Genomic DNA, 16082 nt, shown 5'->3' with positions numbered 1-16082 from the left:
AATTTGAGATACGATGACATGCATCAACCAAGTCAGCAAGCCTGACCACCCGATCCCGTTAGTCGCCTTTCAAGGCAAGCATGGGTTGCTGAAGACCTATTCTACCCGGGATCTTCACACAGGTCCCCTATGCAACTTGCTGTGTTGAGGTGATATTGTTGACCTGAGTAGAGTTGAGTTGTATTGCATATAACAGGCACAAATAAAGATAATCGAGTAGATGAAAACTGGTGGCACACATTTACACTGAGCATCTCACATTGGTCAGGAAACGCCTGAAGATCCGGGTTAGAATTGGTTTTGTTTCGATCCATCTCCCAAATTGATAGTCATGAGATTCAAAGCATCATACATACAGTTATCTTCAGTAATCATGGAGAGTCTGTGGTACATCAGTGGGACCCGTGAAGATCCGGGGTAGAATAGGTCTTCAGCAACCCATGCATGCCGTAAAGGGTGACTATGCTTGTCCTAAAAGCCGACTAACGGGATCGGGTGGTCAGGCTCGCTGACTTGGTTGATGCATGTCATCGATCCCAATTGTGTAGATCAATGCTCATGATATTAATCACTGGATTATCTGGTCCAGAATCAATTATTTACAGACCGCCGTCATATAGCTGGAATATTGCTGAGTGCGGCGTTAAACAAACCAACCAACCAACCAACAACAGTGGGGTAGCCTTGTGGGTAAAGTGTTCTCTCATCACGCCAAGATCCGGGTTCGATTACCCACGTGGGTACTATGTGTGAAACCCACGTCTGGTAAAATATGTAAACCCACGTCTGGTGACCACCCAGATATCGCTGGAATATTGCTAAAAGGTGCATAACAATACTCACTGACACACATACAACAATGCTACAGCATAATAGCTCAAACTGCACTTTGAACACTGATTTCTAATATAAAAAAACAAATCAATATTTCACCAGACTAAAATACTTTATTTACACATGAAAAAGAATGATAGTGTCTATTACCAGTCTGCAGTAGACATACATCTCCACTACATACATACATGACACAATTTCTATGTAGAATGCCATGATTGCCTACACCAAGAACACCTGACCATCCTACACCAACCAGTCTTTAATATCATGCACCTTCATATTTGAGAAAAAAAGAAGAAAAAATTTAAATATTATTTTCTGTAGTTGGCTGTTTTGATTATTTTCCTTAATCTATCAATACCCACACTGCTGAGGGAGGGCAGGAGGCTCCCTATATCTTGTCATGTGTCAAGGGAGTACATCAAGCACTTCCTTCAGAGTTTTTCACTTATCACTAATTAGTAGAAGTCAGTTTCCTGGTACAACTTAGCGTTGTCATCCTCATGATGTTCAAAGTTATGAGTCAAGTTCCTTGTGACAATCCAGCATTTATAAAAAGGGAGGAGTCCAAAATATCAAAATCCTCTGTCAATTTTAGTGTCTACCACAAACTACATTTGGTTTTTAAAAAGGGGGTGTCTGGGCCCCCTAGACACACCCTCTGGATCTGCCTATGAGTTCTAAACAATATACTTGTTATATCCCAGCAAGTTGGTTGTATTTTAGAGGACATGGTCGAGGCCTGTTCCTAATTTTGTCAGTCACAACACTGTTGATACACAAAATATCAATTGAATAATTTGTCTTGAATATTGATAGATCAATAAAATCATTAATTGATAGATCAATAAGAAGTTCATGGACGTCAAACACAGAAACTAAACCTGAACTTTCAGGACAGCTGAAGGGAGACAACTCAAGACAAAATGTTGATGTCAATCCTACTGTGGGGACACCAGGAATGCAGGTCACCATGTGGGGGTGAATACTGCTGCATCAGCACTTTTGCAGCTATTGAAGCACGTATAAATAACTGTATCCATTTGAGCCTTCAAGTCTGAGTTTTCAATCAAGTGAACACAGTTACCTCCCTGTCATACACAACACACTGTCAACTTTCATCCAGTACCATACAGACAAGGCAGAGGTTGAACTAACTAATTTCTTTCACATTATGAACCATATAGGGAAAACAAGACTACTTTAGAATAATCCTATGGCAACTTACATATTTTGCATTTTTGTAATTATCTTGCTGAACTTTGTAACTAATCTTACTTGTCCTATCATGTGACTAAATAAAAATAAATTGTTTTGAAACTTTGCTCCAATGGTGTGTTAAGAGTAACCATGGTAACCTTGAGCATGTATACTAATCTAGAATACAATTAACCCCATAAAGATCCACCTCTGACAATTAGCAGAGTCGGGATTCCATGCTGTTCCACAGCACCAATAGTAAGCAATGGAGAAAAGCAACTTGTCATATTTATTGCAAGTCTTCGATCTGTTGTGGAATCGAAGTTGCATACTTTCTCTAGAACGCAAATCTGTGACAAACATACTGAATAATAAAGATTTTAGATATTCCATAATGATCACCACCCCAACCCAAAACATTTATCAACTCAAAGGACATCAAAAGGAGAAACGAGAATAATCACAGGAGTAAATATTGGAGCATCCACTGACAACATCCGTACCTACATAACATCATATCGTGGATTACAGTGTTCATCACATTCGGGAACGCAGACATACAACGTGGGATTGGAAATTCTGGCACTACGTAGACCTTTCAGACATGGAATAGACATGGTAGATCATAGTTCAGCACATACCCAGGTCATGCTTTCGAAGATGCAACAAAGACAAGAGATCCGACAGCAAGATGCAGCATGCTAACCCTAACTAGAGGCAATTGGAACATCTTGAATAGTTGTGTTTCACCTTAGTAATTAGAATAAAACAACCGTTATTACTTATTAAAAGTAAACATTTTTTGCGCTAAACTTTATCACCCAAACTCCTCTAAATCTGTATACCTTTGCATCTCGTGATAAAACAAGTGATAACTAATTAATTACAAATTTCTATCTGCAAGAATGTCTGTACCAAGGTCAAAAACAGTCTGAATTATTTTCAGGAAAACTTGTTAAATGCGTCACTTCATCGTATTGGCAGAATCTTGTTCGAAATATTTGATTCTATCCAATTCGTAATGGTGACATGCTGGATGCTGGTTGCACCCGAGCAGTGTGATGCGGAGTGTACTACAGATGCTCTCAGTCACACAGATGCCACCACTGCAGCACCATCATTCAGGCAATGAAGTCCAGTGGCCGGTTGAATCCTCCTCTTCTGTTCATGTACTGTCTGAAATATACATCACAACATATAATCACTTCCACTTTAACTATTATTGTCAACTGGGTATTTTATGGCTGAACAATTAACAACAGTGTTACATTGTTTCTGCTGAGATTCTGTAGACGCTCATTGCAATGTACCTGGACAATGATTAGTTGTAGGAGAGTACAACGTCTCCATCTCACCTGGAGTTATTTCAAACACAAGTGTACAGTAAAGCACTGACCTGTATCTCCGCTTCCTCTGGAGGTTAGTCACATAAATATCATTGCCTTCAACCTTCTTGTTCTAAAACAGAAAAAGGCTGTCATGATAACAACGCCACACTCAGAAACTTCCAGCTGTATGACAACGGCCTGTAACTAATCTGGATCAGATTAAGCAGTGATTCATATGATGAGCAAACAGGTAGCTGGGTACCAAATCTCACCAGGAATCCATCCCTACGTGGTACATTTCTAAAATCCCATAGGGCAACATTTTGAAATCCCCACAGGGGTGCACAGCGGAATACCCACTGGGATACATTTTGGCCAAGATAAGTGACCAACATAAAACCTGATTCCTGATTTTAAGAGTATATAAATAACTGCTTATCTCCTCTCATTTAGTGGAAACTTCCTGAACTGTGTTCCCAGAGAAGAGAAAAACAGTACATCGTATATGTTTGTCAAGCAAAGCAGCAGTCAAAATACAAAGACTATTGATTAACACTGTGACATGACAGCAAAATAAATATAGGAGTGAGGTGAGGTGAAATTGGGTTTAACGTCGCCGCCAAGATTATTGCACTTATACAGCGACGTGCATGCATGTGTGTGTGTGTGTGTGTGTGTGTGGCTGCTTGTACTAGACCGGACTGATGCCGATTTAAAGTGCTAGCTCACTGAGATACCATGCCGCAGTTTAACATAAATACCCCACTCAGACACAGTATACTGACTCCGAGCCGACCTGTCCTTGTTTTAGCCCTTTAATGCCGAGCGCTAGACAGGGCAACAACAAGTACCATCTTTTAACGTCTTTTGGTATGATGCGGCCGGGGATCGAACTCCGGACCTTCCTCTCTCTGGGCGGACGCTCTACCACTAGACCCCGGAGGCGGTCAGTATAACTATAGGAAACTGTGACACGACTACAGTGAGAATACTGGCATGACATTCATATCATGATCCAAAGGAGAACTGTTGATTTCCGTTACTGATTACTCACTTTTGTTGTTTCAAAGCCAGAGAATCCCATTACTTTCATCATGTCCGACTCCTCTTTGGACATTGTTTGTTCTGAAAGTCAAGGTCGTCATTTTTATTAATGTGTATGATAAAGCGTAGTCATCACTGCATCAACCTGACATCAAATATTCAGGAAAGAATTACTAACTCTGTGAACTGTTGATTCTTGAGCTAGTTCACAATAATTTCACAACTCCACACAGGCCATTTCTATCTGAACATGAGTCATCAGTCTGGTGAAATGAAGAAATGGAGTTTGGCAACTCATACCCCACTTTTGGTTCATTGCCATTGGATACCTTCAGTTCAGTGAAGAAAAAAAATAATGCTGTTTAGTTCTTTTCAAAATCCCAAATGTTCACCATGAGACTGATCTGTATAGAAAGTTCCATCCAGGAATATTCATCCAGTTGGAGTTCTGCTCCGAAAACAGTCCAACTTTATGAAAACATAACAATTTAAAAAAAAAAAAAAAATCACCAAAAGGCACCAGTTCCCCATTAGACTTATCTGTATATCATGTTTTAACAAGAAATATTTAACAGTTTCAGACTTCTGCTCCGTAAACAGAAAACAACTTGTTTTCATCATGACAAATCATGACACAAACCAAAACAAAAGAATAAAAATAAAAAATCACCAAAAGGCACCAGTTTCCCACTAGACTGATCCATATTGAAAGTTTCAACAAGAAATATTTTTAATAATGGTTTTGAAGTTCTGCTCCGGAAACAGAAAACAGACAACTGGACGGACAGAGAAAGTAACCCCTATATCTCTCTGTTTTTCAAACCGGGGAGGATAAAAAAAATTCAACATGTTGTTTATATATTCATTTTGCCCACACTTGAGTTTAGTTTGAACATGTTGACAAGGCTGCACAAGTTATCTCCCTTTAAACATGTAATTGTTGTTCTATCCAAGACACATCTTCCCGAGGCAAGATTGTCCACTAAAGTACTGTCGGAAATGCTAGAAAACTGCTTTTCTGGCTTCATTTAATAAATACGAGTCAAAGGACTATAAAAAGAGCATATATCAAAATAACACGAATTGCCCTAATCTAGCCTGTCCTAACTGACACTGTGATTACTCTTAAAATGTACTTTTACAGGTAAAATGATGATAAACTTAGAAAATATTCGTGTGTTGTCATGCATGTATGAAATGGCCTATAACCTGAGGTAATTACCTAACACCTGTCCCGAGATGATGACCTCACACCGGCCCGTGCATTTTCCCAGGTGCAATGTCACCGAGTTGGGGGTGGTCTAAAAATATTGCTGTTATTGTACTTAATTGACATACGTTGATGAGGTAGCAATTTAGGACATGTACTGCATTATATTTGCTTGGAAACATGATGGACTAGTTAAGAGCTATGAAACGGGATGAGTATTGGAAGGTTGCGGTTTTGGAATCCAGAGGTTTGGTGTTTTACAGATGATTTCTTGAGGTAGCATTTATCTCCCCTGATGACGTATCTGAATCTGTACTTGTGTTGTTATGTCTTGCCATGAACCCTGTACATTTAGCCAAGATAGACACAACAGGGTTGAGCTCACAATGTCTGACTGCCGTACGTTAGACAACGTAACCGTGTTGTGCCGCCAGCACATATGTCTGGTTTCTTATTCAGCCGAATTTTCTCCATGAGTTGAACTTTCGTTTCATATGGTCTGAAGTCGACCAATGTCATATATTCCTGTATGGTCGCCTTCAGACTACTCATGGTTTGGGCGACAGTATCTGATTCCCAGACGTTATATTTATTGGCGTTATCCATGACAATCACACTGACGTTGTTTCAAATGGGCAATAGCTGAAGTTCCAACCAGTCTATGAACACATCACCTCCTATAATTTTCTTATGAAAATCACCAGTTTTCTTTTTCGCCTTGAAAACGTCCATCAATAAGCCCCATATCATGGGTTGCAGCGTGCAAAACAATGACACGATTACCTTTACCTGATGGTACCATGGGTGCTTTTTGTCCATCTGCCAATAGCCACATGTAGTCAGTGAAATGATTCACCAAGGTAAATTATCTGGACGCCCTGATTGTGATAGTTATGCATGGTTCGGAGATAATGTGACCTCATAGACAGGATAGAATATTTTCCCCTGAAAAATGCTCAGTCATTGCCCCGCGCAGTGTATCGAAATCCCATCTCCTTGAGAGCAATAGTGCAGTACATTAATTGTATCTTTAATTCCTCCCAAATTCTACTACAAGTCAGGGTTATTTTCTGCTCATAGAGCTTGTACACTATACGCCTAATCACCCTGTATCAAAGCTGTCTAATATCCTTTTACGCCCCAGTTTTGTTTTTGAGACCACCCCTATACCTGTTTTGTTTTCTTATCATACCGTAGACTGGATGGTATGAATTGAAAACACCATAGCTTGGGCAGTTCGGTAATTCACCCTATCTAAATTAATAAATGGTTTCCCTCTATCTCTCTAAAGTGTAAAGAACTAGTATGCATTTCCAAGTACGGACTCCATATCGTGTACCTTGGTTATGGCTATACAAGTATAATGTAACATGCATCATGGGAGCAATGTTAACAAAAAAAACGCAACGTCATTTTGTCATTTTAGAAGATGCACATCTAGAATTTTCTCAAAATGATTTTTGTGTGTGGAGTAGATGTTTTATGAAGACTACATTATCATCATTGTAACGGAGTCACGTGCGCATATTTCTATAGTCCGTTCCAGACTGCCATCATTGGACTTAGAATAAATGTGAACTTCCTGTTTTCGTTCGAATTTGTCTCCAGTAAACTTGTCGATAGGACTCCTTGTGACTGAAATACTTCAAACCACAGGTAGGGCGATCGGTAGTTATTCTATATTTCAATAACACCAGTCTGTGAAAAATTCTATCCCTTTTTAACAGGCAAAAAGCAGTTTTCTAGCATTTCCGACAATACTTTAGTCAACATCGAAGCCTTGTTTCCATCCGTCATTTCAAGCCTACTTTTCATGGTTTGATCATGGAGCCACACAATGCAGAACATGAGTTGTGTCCCTTGTGATCAAAACATGATATCCATTCCAATAGCTGTTCATATTTCAAATGGTTTCACAAAGATGACTACCACAGCAGACGACCTGGTCGATCAGTTAACGAAAACATTCAAGATTCCATCCCCAATACTAGTGACAGAAAATCAATCACAGTCAAGGTATTTATTACTGCCGAAGTTCGCTCTTACAATAACAGAGGCGTACATACTACAAAGTATCTAGTAACACTGCACATCACAGTAACATGATATGCTCAGCAGGGTTAACTAAAAATAAAACTGCTTCTGATTGTTTCGACTTGACAAAGAATGAAGTTTGCACTGAAATATATAAAAGTACTTGGGCAAGTTGGTAGAAAATTTTGAACCACTTAGAAAACATTTGTCTTCGAATAATTTTTAGATTAAATCCAGTTTCGGAACACGTTTTTAGAAAATGTTTTCAGAACACGTGCGTTGATTTTGTAAAACGTTCTGTGATTGGACTATCGTATCCTCTGTGTCCACTCTAGTCCTCCCATATCTTTGCATTGAAAATCAGGCTTAAAATGTCCAGTGTGAATGCTAGACTTTGCCTCAGAAGATATCATAGACAATGTGCTGTCAAAAACAGACGTTAACTTATCTGAGTGTCAGCCTTAATATATGTCAGCAACAAACATGTCTTGACCAGACAAACCAGTGATTAATATAATGAGGAATCTCCTACAGCGTTGGGGTACGATGACACAAACTCAACCTCACGACAAGCGTAAGTTGGGGCCAATTCTAGTCTGGTATCCAACAACAAACTACCAAGAAATCGCCAATGTATCGACTTCACTGTCTGGTGCAGTACTCACTGTCTAACTTGGGCTTATTAGCAACATGTGATGAGTTCAGCTGAACAGGCTTTTCTGAAGACTTGCTTGTTTCCCTAAAACACAAGAAATAATATGTATGTGTTTGCATCAATATTCGTCACATTATCATAGTATTCACTATGGAAATATTTAGGTGGAGCAAAATCAGTGACAAACAGGGCAGCTCCAGACAGAAGAGGCAAAATCTGAATATCTTTGATAATGTAGTATTAATGTGATTCTAGAAAATGCCAAAAAGAGAAAAACAAGATCACAATTACGGTTGCACCTGTGTACACACAACTTTAACATGACATGACTGTGTTCATTAACTCACCTGTCCCTGGACCAACACTGTTATGGTTGCACCTGTGTACACAACTTTAACATGACTGTGTTCATTAACTTACCTGTCCCTGGACCAACATTGTTACGGTTGCACCTGTGTACACACAACTTTAACACAACATGACTGTGTTCATTAACTTACCTGTCCCTGGACCAACACTGTTACGGTTGCACCTGTGTACACACAACTTTAACACAACATGACTGTGTTCATTAACTTACCTGTCCCTGGACCAACACTGTTACGGTTGCACCTGTGTAAACAAATTTAACATGACTGTGTTCATTAACTTACCTGTCCCTGGACCAACACTGTTACGGTTGCACCTGTGTAAACAACTTTAACATGACTGTGTTCATTAACTCACCTGTCCCTGGACCAACATTGTTACGGTTGCACCTGTGTACACACAACTTTAACACAACATGACTGTGTTCATTAACTTACCTGTCCCTGGACCAACACTGTTATGGTTGCACCTGTGTACACACAACTTTAACATGACATGACTGTGTTCACTAACTCACCTGTCCCTGGACGAACACTGTTACAGTTGCACCTGTGTACACACAACTTTAACATGACATGACTGTGTTCACTAACTCACCTGTCCCTGGACGAACACTGTTACAGTTGCACCTGTCTACACACAACTTTAACATGACATGACTGTGTTCATTAAAACACCTGTTCCTGGACCAACACTGTTACGGTTGCACCTGTCTACACACAACTTTAACATGACATGACTGTGTTCTTTAACTCACCTGTCCTCGGAGTTACTCCGCTCTCTGCCCGGTGATGCTGACCTGACAACACATTATTTATCATTAGATTCAGAGTGGCAAGTAGATAATATCTAGCTGTCATTTAGGCTTGGGGGATCTACTACTCAGAAGGAACTGGGAGTCTGTTCACTTGCAAGAAACTAGTTGCACTATATGAGTATTGACAAATATTTCTGCACTAATATACTGATGGAAACATAAGGGAGCAATGAAAAACATAGGGAAATAAGATTTACTGTCAGTACCTTTGAAGTACCATGCATACAAATTCAACACATGTCAGAATCAACATGATCAATGTTGAGATGTGTTTGTGTGCATTGTTTCCAACGTGTATTTGGTAGACAAGGCTGGGAACCCATGATAGCATATCATTTTACTGTGTCTCAAACTAAGTGTTGCCTTATTCAATTCCATCAGTATATTTTCTGACCCGTGAAGATCCGGGTAGAATAGGTCTTCAGCAACCCATGCTTGCTGTAAAAGGCGACTATGCTTGTCGTAAGAGGCGACTAACGGTATCGGGTGTCAGGCTCGCTGACTTGGTTGATGCATGTCATCGATTCCAATTGCGTGGATCGATGTTCATGATGTCAATCACTGGAGTGTCTGGTCCAGACTCGATTATTTACAGTGAGTGAGTGAATATTGCTTAACGCCGCATCAGCAATTTTGCAGCTATTTGCGGCGACGATTATTTACAGACCGCCGTCATATAGCTGGAATATTGCTGAGTGCGGCGTTAAACAACAAACCAAACAACCAACAGTATATTTTCTGGTACATGAAAGTCATTGCTTCACACCACACTACATACATGTATATCTAGTAAACATATCACACCCAAGATACAAAAACTACAATTTACCAGCTTCCAATGCAAAATGTAAAACTACTCGCTAAGTACAGTGTTGGAATTAATTATAAAACCCAACAAGACATTTGGGCAGGTGACCCATAAGTGTTGCCTGCTCATCTTCAAAATTACATGCCTGCATTCAGACATTATAAATATTGAAAAATCTAAAAAGACTAAGAGAAAAATCACGTCTTGATTCACTTGAAACAATGCAAACAATAACTTGAAAATCAGGAAGAGAATTTATGTACCGTATATCAACTTCTTTATTTTAAGGAAAGGAACGTTTTTGATGAAGGAGTAAATTATCCTCAGCGTGCTCAGAAACGTTGTGTTCCTCAAAATACATTATATTGGAAATTTTCATTCGACCCCTCAAGCTAACGCTTTCAGGTCTCGAGATAAATTTCCAAGATGCAAATACTCGATAAAATCCCGGAAATAGACACACCCATAGTATTTATCTTCTAACTATTTCACTCATCCATTCATCACTCTATCGGGTTTTTCCAAAAATTAGTGAACATTTTAAGATTAAATAAAAATGAAATAATGTTTTAGATGAATATAACGGTTATATAGTTATAGTTATAGTTATATATATATATATAGAGAGAGAGAGAGAGAGAGAGAGAGAGAGAGAGAGACTTGACTCAGAAAGTAAATTAACTCAGAATTGTGTTTCGGAAATTAGCTCCGTTGTACGCATGCTAAAAAGCTTCATTGGGTATTTACGCGTGCCTTTTTTCCTTTAATGCACGCGTTTTTGTAAGCAAGATGATATTGACAGTAATTGAGTTTTGAATATTTTTGGGGAGTATTTTAGGAAATACGCAGCTTATCTGTAGCTCTGGATTTACAGGTGGAGACAGTAACAAGATCGGGTGGTTAGGCTCGCTGACTTGGTTGATGATTGTCATTGTATCCTATATGCGTAGATCGGTGCTAATGATGTCAAAAACTGGATTGTCTGGTCCAAACTTGATTATTTACAGACCACGACCATATTGGTATATATAGCAGGAATATTGCAGAGCGTGGAGTTAAACAACAAACAAATAACATAACTGAAGCCAGCACTTACCTTGATCTCCTTCGTGGAGAGTGAGACCGGGAACGCCTGCCCCTCGGTGACCTGCTCCTCCTCCTGTGGTCTGTGGGATTCATACAAGACTTATTATTAGTCGTGTTATTCAATATTCTACCATGAATCTGGAATTTACTCGATTCTGATTGGTCAATCAGAGGCTTTTAAATCACAATAAACCCCCTCTGATTGAAACAGCTGGTTTGACGACCACATCACTGCGGAAGCTAATATTCATAGAATAGAACTATTTTCAGTCATTGTTGGTAGGCATATTTAAATAATTATATCTACAATTACAGGTTACAAAATGCACAGATACGGTTACTACAATATTCAAAGGATGTGTGGCAATACATTTCATGCAGAAAACACTATAGAAATCTACAAAGGGAATGCATTTACGTTTTGGAGACAGCAGAAAGCTTGGAATTTTGGCGCTTTTCTATATACGACTGAGATGTCATATCTTTTGCGTCACAATGAGCGATATGACGTCATAATGGTGACGTGCGATGTAGAGCGAAAGCCTTTAAAGCTTGCTTTGTTTTCTTTAGGGATGCCCACCACATGTTAGCTTACCAAGTTGCCGTGCTTATATTATTATATGCTTTCAATGCCTGTCATATGTTCGAGTAAAGTATTACGGTGTAAACAAGCTGCTTGAGTATATACAGCGCCATTTTTTGTTCGGTGATTCCGTAATTCACATCAACAACCCACTCTAAACACTGGACTCAACCCATGCCGCTTCACTCAGTACATTTGCTAAGACCAAGGAGTTCGCTTTTTAGTTAATCATGGTAGAATGGAGATAAATATACTGTGTTTTCAATGTAGAGTTAGGTTACCTGTAGATTTTACCGCGCTAAATTTTACATTTGAAAACTCACACTGTGCGTTCGGTTCCAAATTCAATTTAGCACGGTTAAATCTAGTACTAGTTCTACATTGAAAACACAGTATGTTTATCTCCTAATAAGTGATCAGAGCTTTGTTTCACAATCACTGCTACCAAAGTATTTACTCCCACAGTTTCACATACACTTAAGCTATGCCTGCTTTGTGAAACTGGGCCATAAGACTACATTAAACAAGGATAGACTTCATTATAAATCTTGAAACATTCACCCAAATTATAAAGTTTGACATAGATACTTGAGAAAATGCCCTATTCAAAACAAGGAAAAGAACACCCATAATTGGAATACCAACCAGCCTTGACAGATAAACTATAGTGTTTAGGTCAAGATAGCAGTAGCTATTTGTTTGTTTGTCTGTTGTTAAACGCCACACTCAGCAATATTCCAGCAATATGATGGCAGTCTGTAAAGAATTGAGTCTGGACAAGACAATCCTGTCATTGACATCACAACCTTCGATCCAATTGGGATATGATAACATGCATCAACCAAGTCTGTGAGCCTGTCCACCAGATCCCGTTATGACAAGCATAGTCACCTTTTACGGCAAGCATGGGTTGCTGTGGACCTATTCTACCCCAGATCTTCACGAGTCCAGCAGTAGCTAGTGTCAGTATTAGATGGGGCAAATGTTGTGGGCAGTTGAGGGAGAGGCCCAGTTATCAACATCATGTATGCTACATTATCTAAGGCCTCAAGTTGTTGTGCAGAGTTGCATCCCTATCATGCCTATTCCAATGAGTGAGTGAGTGAGTGAGTTGGGTTTAACGCCGCTTTTAACATTATTCCAGTCATATCGCGGCGTGTCAGCTTAGTGCGAGAGGAAAGCCCGAAGTGATGCAGGTTTCAGACGTTTACCACTTCGGTGAAACCCACGAGCACGGGTATGGTGCTGACAAACCTAGAAACATAATTGGGGCGAACCGGGATTCGAACCCACAATCATAGGTTTCTGGCGAGCCCAAGGGACGCAACTCTGCACAGCGAATCGCGGCGCCTTAGACGACTGGGCCACCCGTGCCCCCTGTCTATTCCAATGGCTATGTGTGTTATTTGTCACGAAGTTGATCCTCTTGGTCTGACAACTGCTGGTTTCACCAAATTTGTAAACATCTATAACCGTTTCAAAATTTTGGCCTTACTGTAATTAAGCTGACAGGCACTTATTATGATGATAGACCTAAAACAGTGAGTGACAAATTTTTTTTAAGTCTAATAGCTGAACTTGTCATGTTTCAATATATGGTATTTAATAAGCTAAGCTCAGTGGAACGGAAGAGATTTACTAGATTTTCAGCTTCACACTAATATTTAAAATATTAGTGAGCGAGAGAGTATGGTTTTACGCCGCTTTTAGCAACATCACGGCTCACACATTGTACCCATGTAGGGAATCGAACCCAGGTCTTCGGCGTGACGAGCAAACACTTTAACCACTAGGCTACCCGACCACCCCTTTAAAATATTAACACTAATTTACTCATGCACTTTTAGACCAGTATGTTATGACATTGTTAAGCTGTAAACATAGGTACACAACAACAGGCAGAGTGATACAGCATTTATGTTTTTGTAAAACTTTGCGACAGGGAATAGATATAGCAGTTTAGAGTGAGTGAATATTGTTTTATGCTACTTTTAGCAATATTCTAGACATATCATGTCAGAAATGGGCTTCACTCTTGAGTTTAAGTCAATGCAGACTTTGTGGCAGTGTGATCCATACCTAAAGCAGTGTCAAGTGTTCCAAAGTAGCATGGAAGTAAGTTGGGTTTAACGCCGCTTTGAATACTTTACAGTACTCCAGTTATATCATGGCGTGTCAGCTTAATGTGGAAGGAAAGCCTGAAGTGATGCAGGTCTCAGACATTTGCCACTTTCATGAAACCGAGAAACATGGGCATGGTGCTGACAAACCAACAGTGTTCTACAGTGTTACTAGTTCTGTAGTCCTTGCCAAACTACCAAACAGTTAAGGTATCATTAGGACTAGTAGAAATATGCCATATTTAAAGGGTTTGCTAAATGTTATCATTATAAGGACAAGTAAACCAAAACTGTTAGTTTCTACCTTTGAGTGAGTGAGTGAGTGAGTTGGGTTTAACGCCGCTTTTAACAGTATTCCAGTTATATCGCGGCGTGTCAGCTTAATGTGGGAGGAAAGCCCGAAGTGATGCAGGTCTCAGACATTTACCACTTCGGTGAAACCCACGAGCAAGGGCATGGTGCTGACAAACCTAGAAACATAATCGGGGCGAACCGGGATTCGAACCCACAATCATAGGTTTCTGGCGTGCCCAAGGGACGCAACTCTGCACAGCGAATCACAGCGCCTTAGACGACTGGGCCACCCGTGCCCCCCAGTAGCATAGAAAGGTTGGTACAGTACCCAGATACATCATGTTAGGTCTACCCGTACAACCACAAACCCAAATAACAAAAGGAGATATCATAATAAAACCTTACGTCTCCTCTCCCTTGAACGTGATCGTCGTCTCTCACGATCTGAAAAAAAGAAAAGTGGGATTAAACCTTCGAAAGAAAAGTTCTATATCCTAACAATGAACCTGATGAATTGGTCAAGCAAAATAGGAATAATAATTTTTACTAGCACCGAAAGTACTTCAAGTTAACAAGTGTTTCTAGTTTACAGTTTAAACTTTAGGGACCAATGGTGAACAGTTCACATAGAATACATAGTATGGTTGCTGAAGGTAGTAAGTTTCAAGAAACTATGTTTGTTGATTACGCCGCACTCAGCCAATATTCCAGCTATATGATGTCAGTCTGTAAATAATCGAGTCTGGACCAGACAATCCAGTGATTGACATCATGAGCATCAATAATTGTGATACAAAGATATGCATCAACCAAATCAGCCTGCCCACACGAATCCCATTAGTCGCCTCTTGCGACAAGCATCATCCCCTTTTACAGTAACTTGAGTAAGCATGGGTTGCCAAAGACATTGGTCGAGAAACTATGTCTAGTATTTGTGAAACACAGTTTAATCAGAGACTTCTGGGAACCCCGACGACCAGACAACCAATGTATGAATCTTTCTGTATAAGGATATATGTATCTTGACTACACTCTTGTGACCTTAGATATGGTCCCAGCTCTAGAAAGGTAATGGGGTTATCTTTAGTGAAGCCACTTTGACCAAGATGGCACCTCTGAAGAACAGGACCATGTAACTAATAATAATAACAAACTCGCTGACGATGCCGTATTTCGTTTTTAGGATTTATTCCATGACCATACTGATTTACGGTTCCCAGGAATGAAACTACAACTACAAGATTTGTTCTGCAAATTGTTTTACTTTGGTATTATTATATTGATCCATGATGTCACATGTACACCTCGAAACTTTTTTAAAAGGTGCAATATTAATGTTTCTAAATTATAATTCGTAAAATTTCGATCTCAAAGTATCTGAAAATGCAACAACGTGAAATGAAAACACTGCCTGTTGTCTGTCCCAAACGAAAACCGGACAGATCAAAATACAAACGTTTAATGAACGTCATGGTACAAAGAAACGACTTATATTGATACATATACACGCTGTTGTGTTGACAGATAACCTCTCACACATAATTTTCGTACAGAAAACGACAAAAAGGGGAGAAAAGACAATTATTCACCTCTTCTGGCAGGCGAACGAGATCGCTCTTTGGGCATTTTGCTTTCTTCTATGTTGCAGCGAACACTGCGCCCTCTTGCGGAGGGAAATGCCAGGTGTTTAAAAATAG

The 16082-nt window shown here is 39.6% G+C and overlaps 1 protein-coding gene across 1 annotated transcript; it reads right to left on the bottom strand.

Annotated features, from left to right (window-relative positions):
• Positions 1-927: 927 nt before the first annotated feature.
• LOC124139388 (U4/U6.U5 small nuclear ribonucleoprotein 27 kDa protein-like) lies at positions 928-16065 on the bottom strand. Its single transcript, XM_048402585.1, has 8 exons — positions 15975-16065; positions 14791-14829; positions 11399-11468; positions 9435-9476; positions 8319-8392; positions 4420-4490; positions 3434-3495; positions 928-3213 (listed from the first exon to the last, which is right to left on the bottom strand). The coding sequence occupies exons 1-8, from the start codon at positions 16009-16011 to the stop codon at positions 3159-3161; spliced, it is 450 nt and encodes a 149-aa protein (XP_048258542.1). The 5' UTR covers positions 16012-16065; the 3' UTR covers positions 928-3158.
• Positions 16066-16082: the final 17 nt, after the last annotated feature.

The sequence above is a fragment of the Haliotis rufescens genome, unplaced genomic scaffold (assembly GCF_023055435.1).
Source record: "Haliotis rufescens isolate VD_foot unplaced genomic scaffold, xgHalRufe1.0.p SCAF_27, whole genome shotgun sequence".
Taxonomy (NCBI): domain Eukaryota; kingdom Metazoa; phylum Mollusca; class Gastropoda; order Lepetellida; family Haliotidae; genus Haliotis; species Haliotis rufescens.
The sequence above is the reverse complement of the archived record's forward strand: the minus strand, read 5'-3'. Positions and strand labels throughout refer to the sequence as shown.

Excerpts from the sequence above, each read along its gene's own strand:
- LOC124139388 (XM_048402585.1), bottom strand. The coding sequence starts at position 16,011 with ATGCCCAAAGAGCGATCTCGTTCGCCTGCCAGAAGAG. Across the intron at positions 14,830-15,974 it reads TCGTTCGCCTGCCAGAAGAG|ATCGTGAGAGACGACGATCA; the intron begins GTGAATAATTGT and ends TCTTTTTTTCAG. Across the intron at positions 4,491-8,318 it reads TAATAAGCCCAAGTTAGACA|AACAAACAATGTCCAAAGAG; the intron begins GTGAGTACTGCA and ends CTTGACTTTCAG.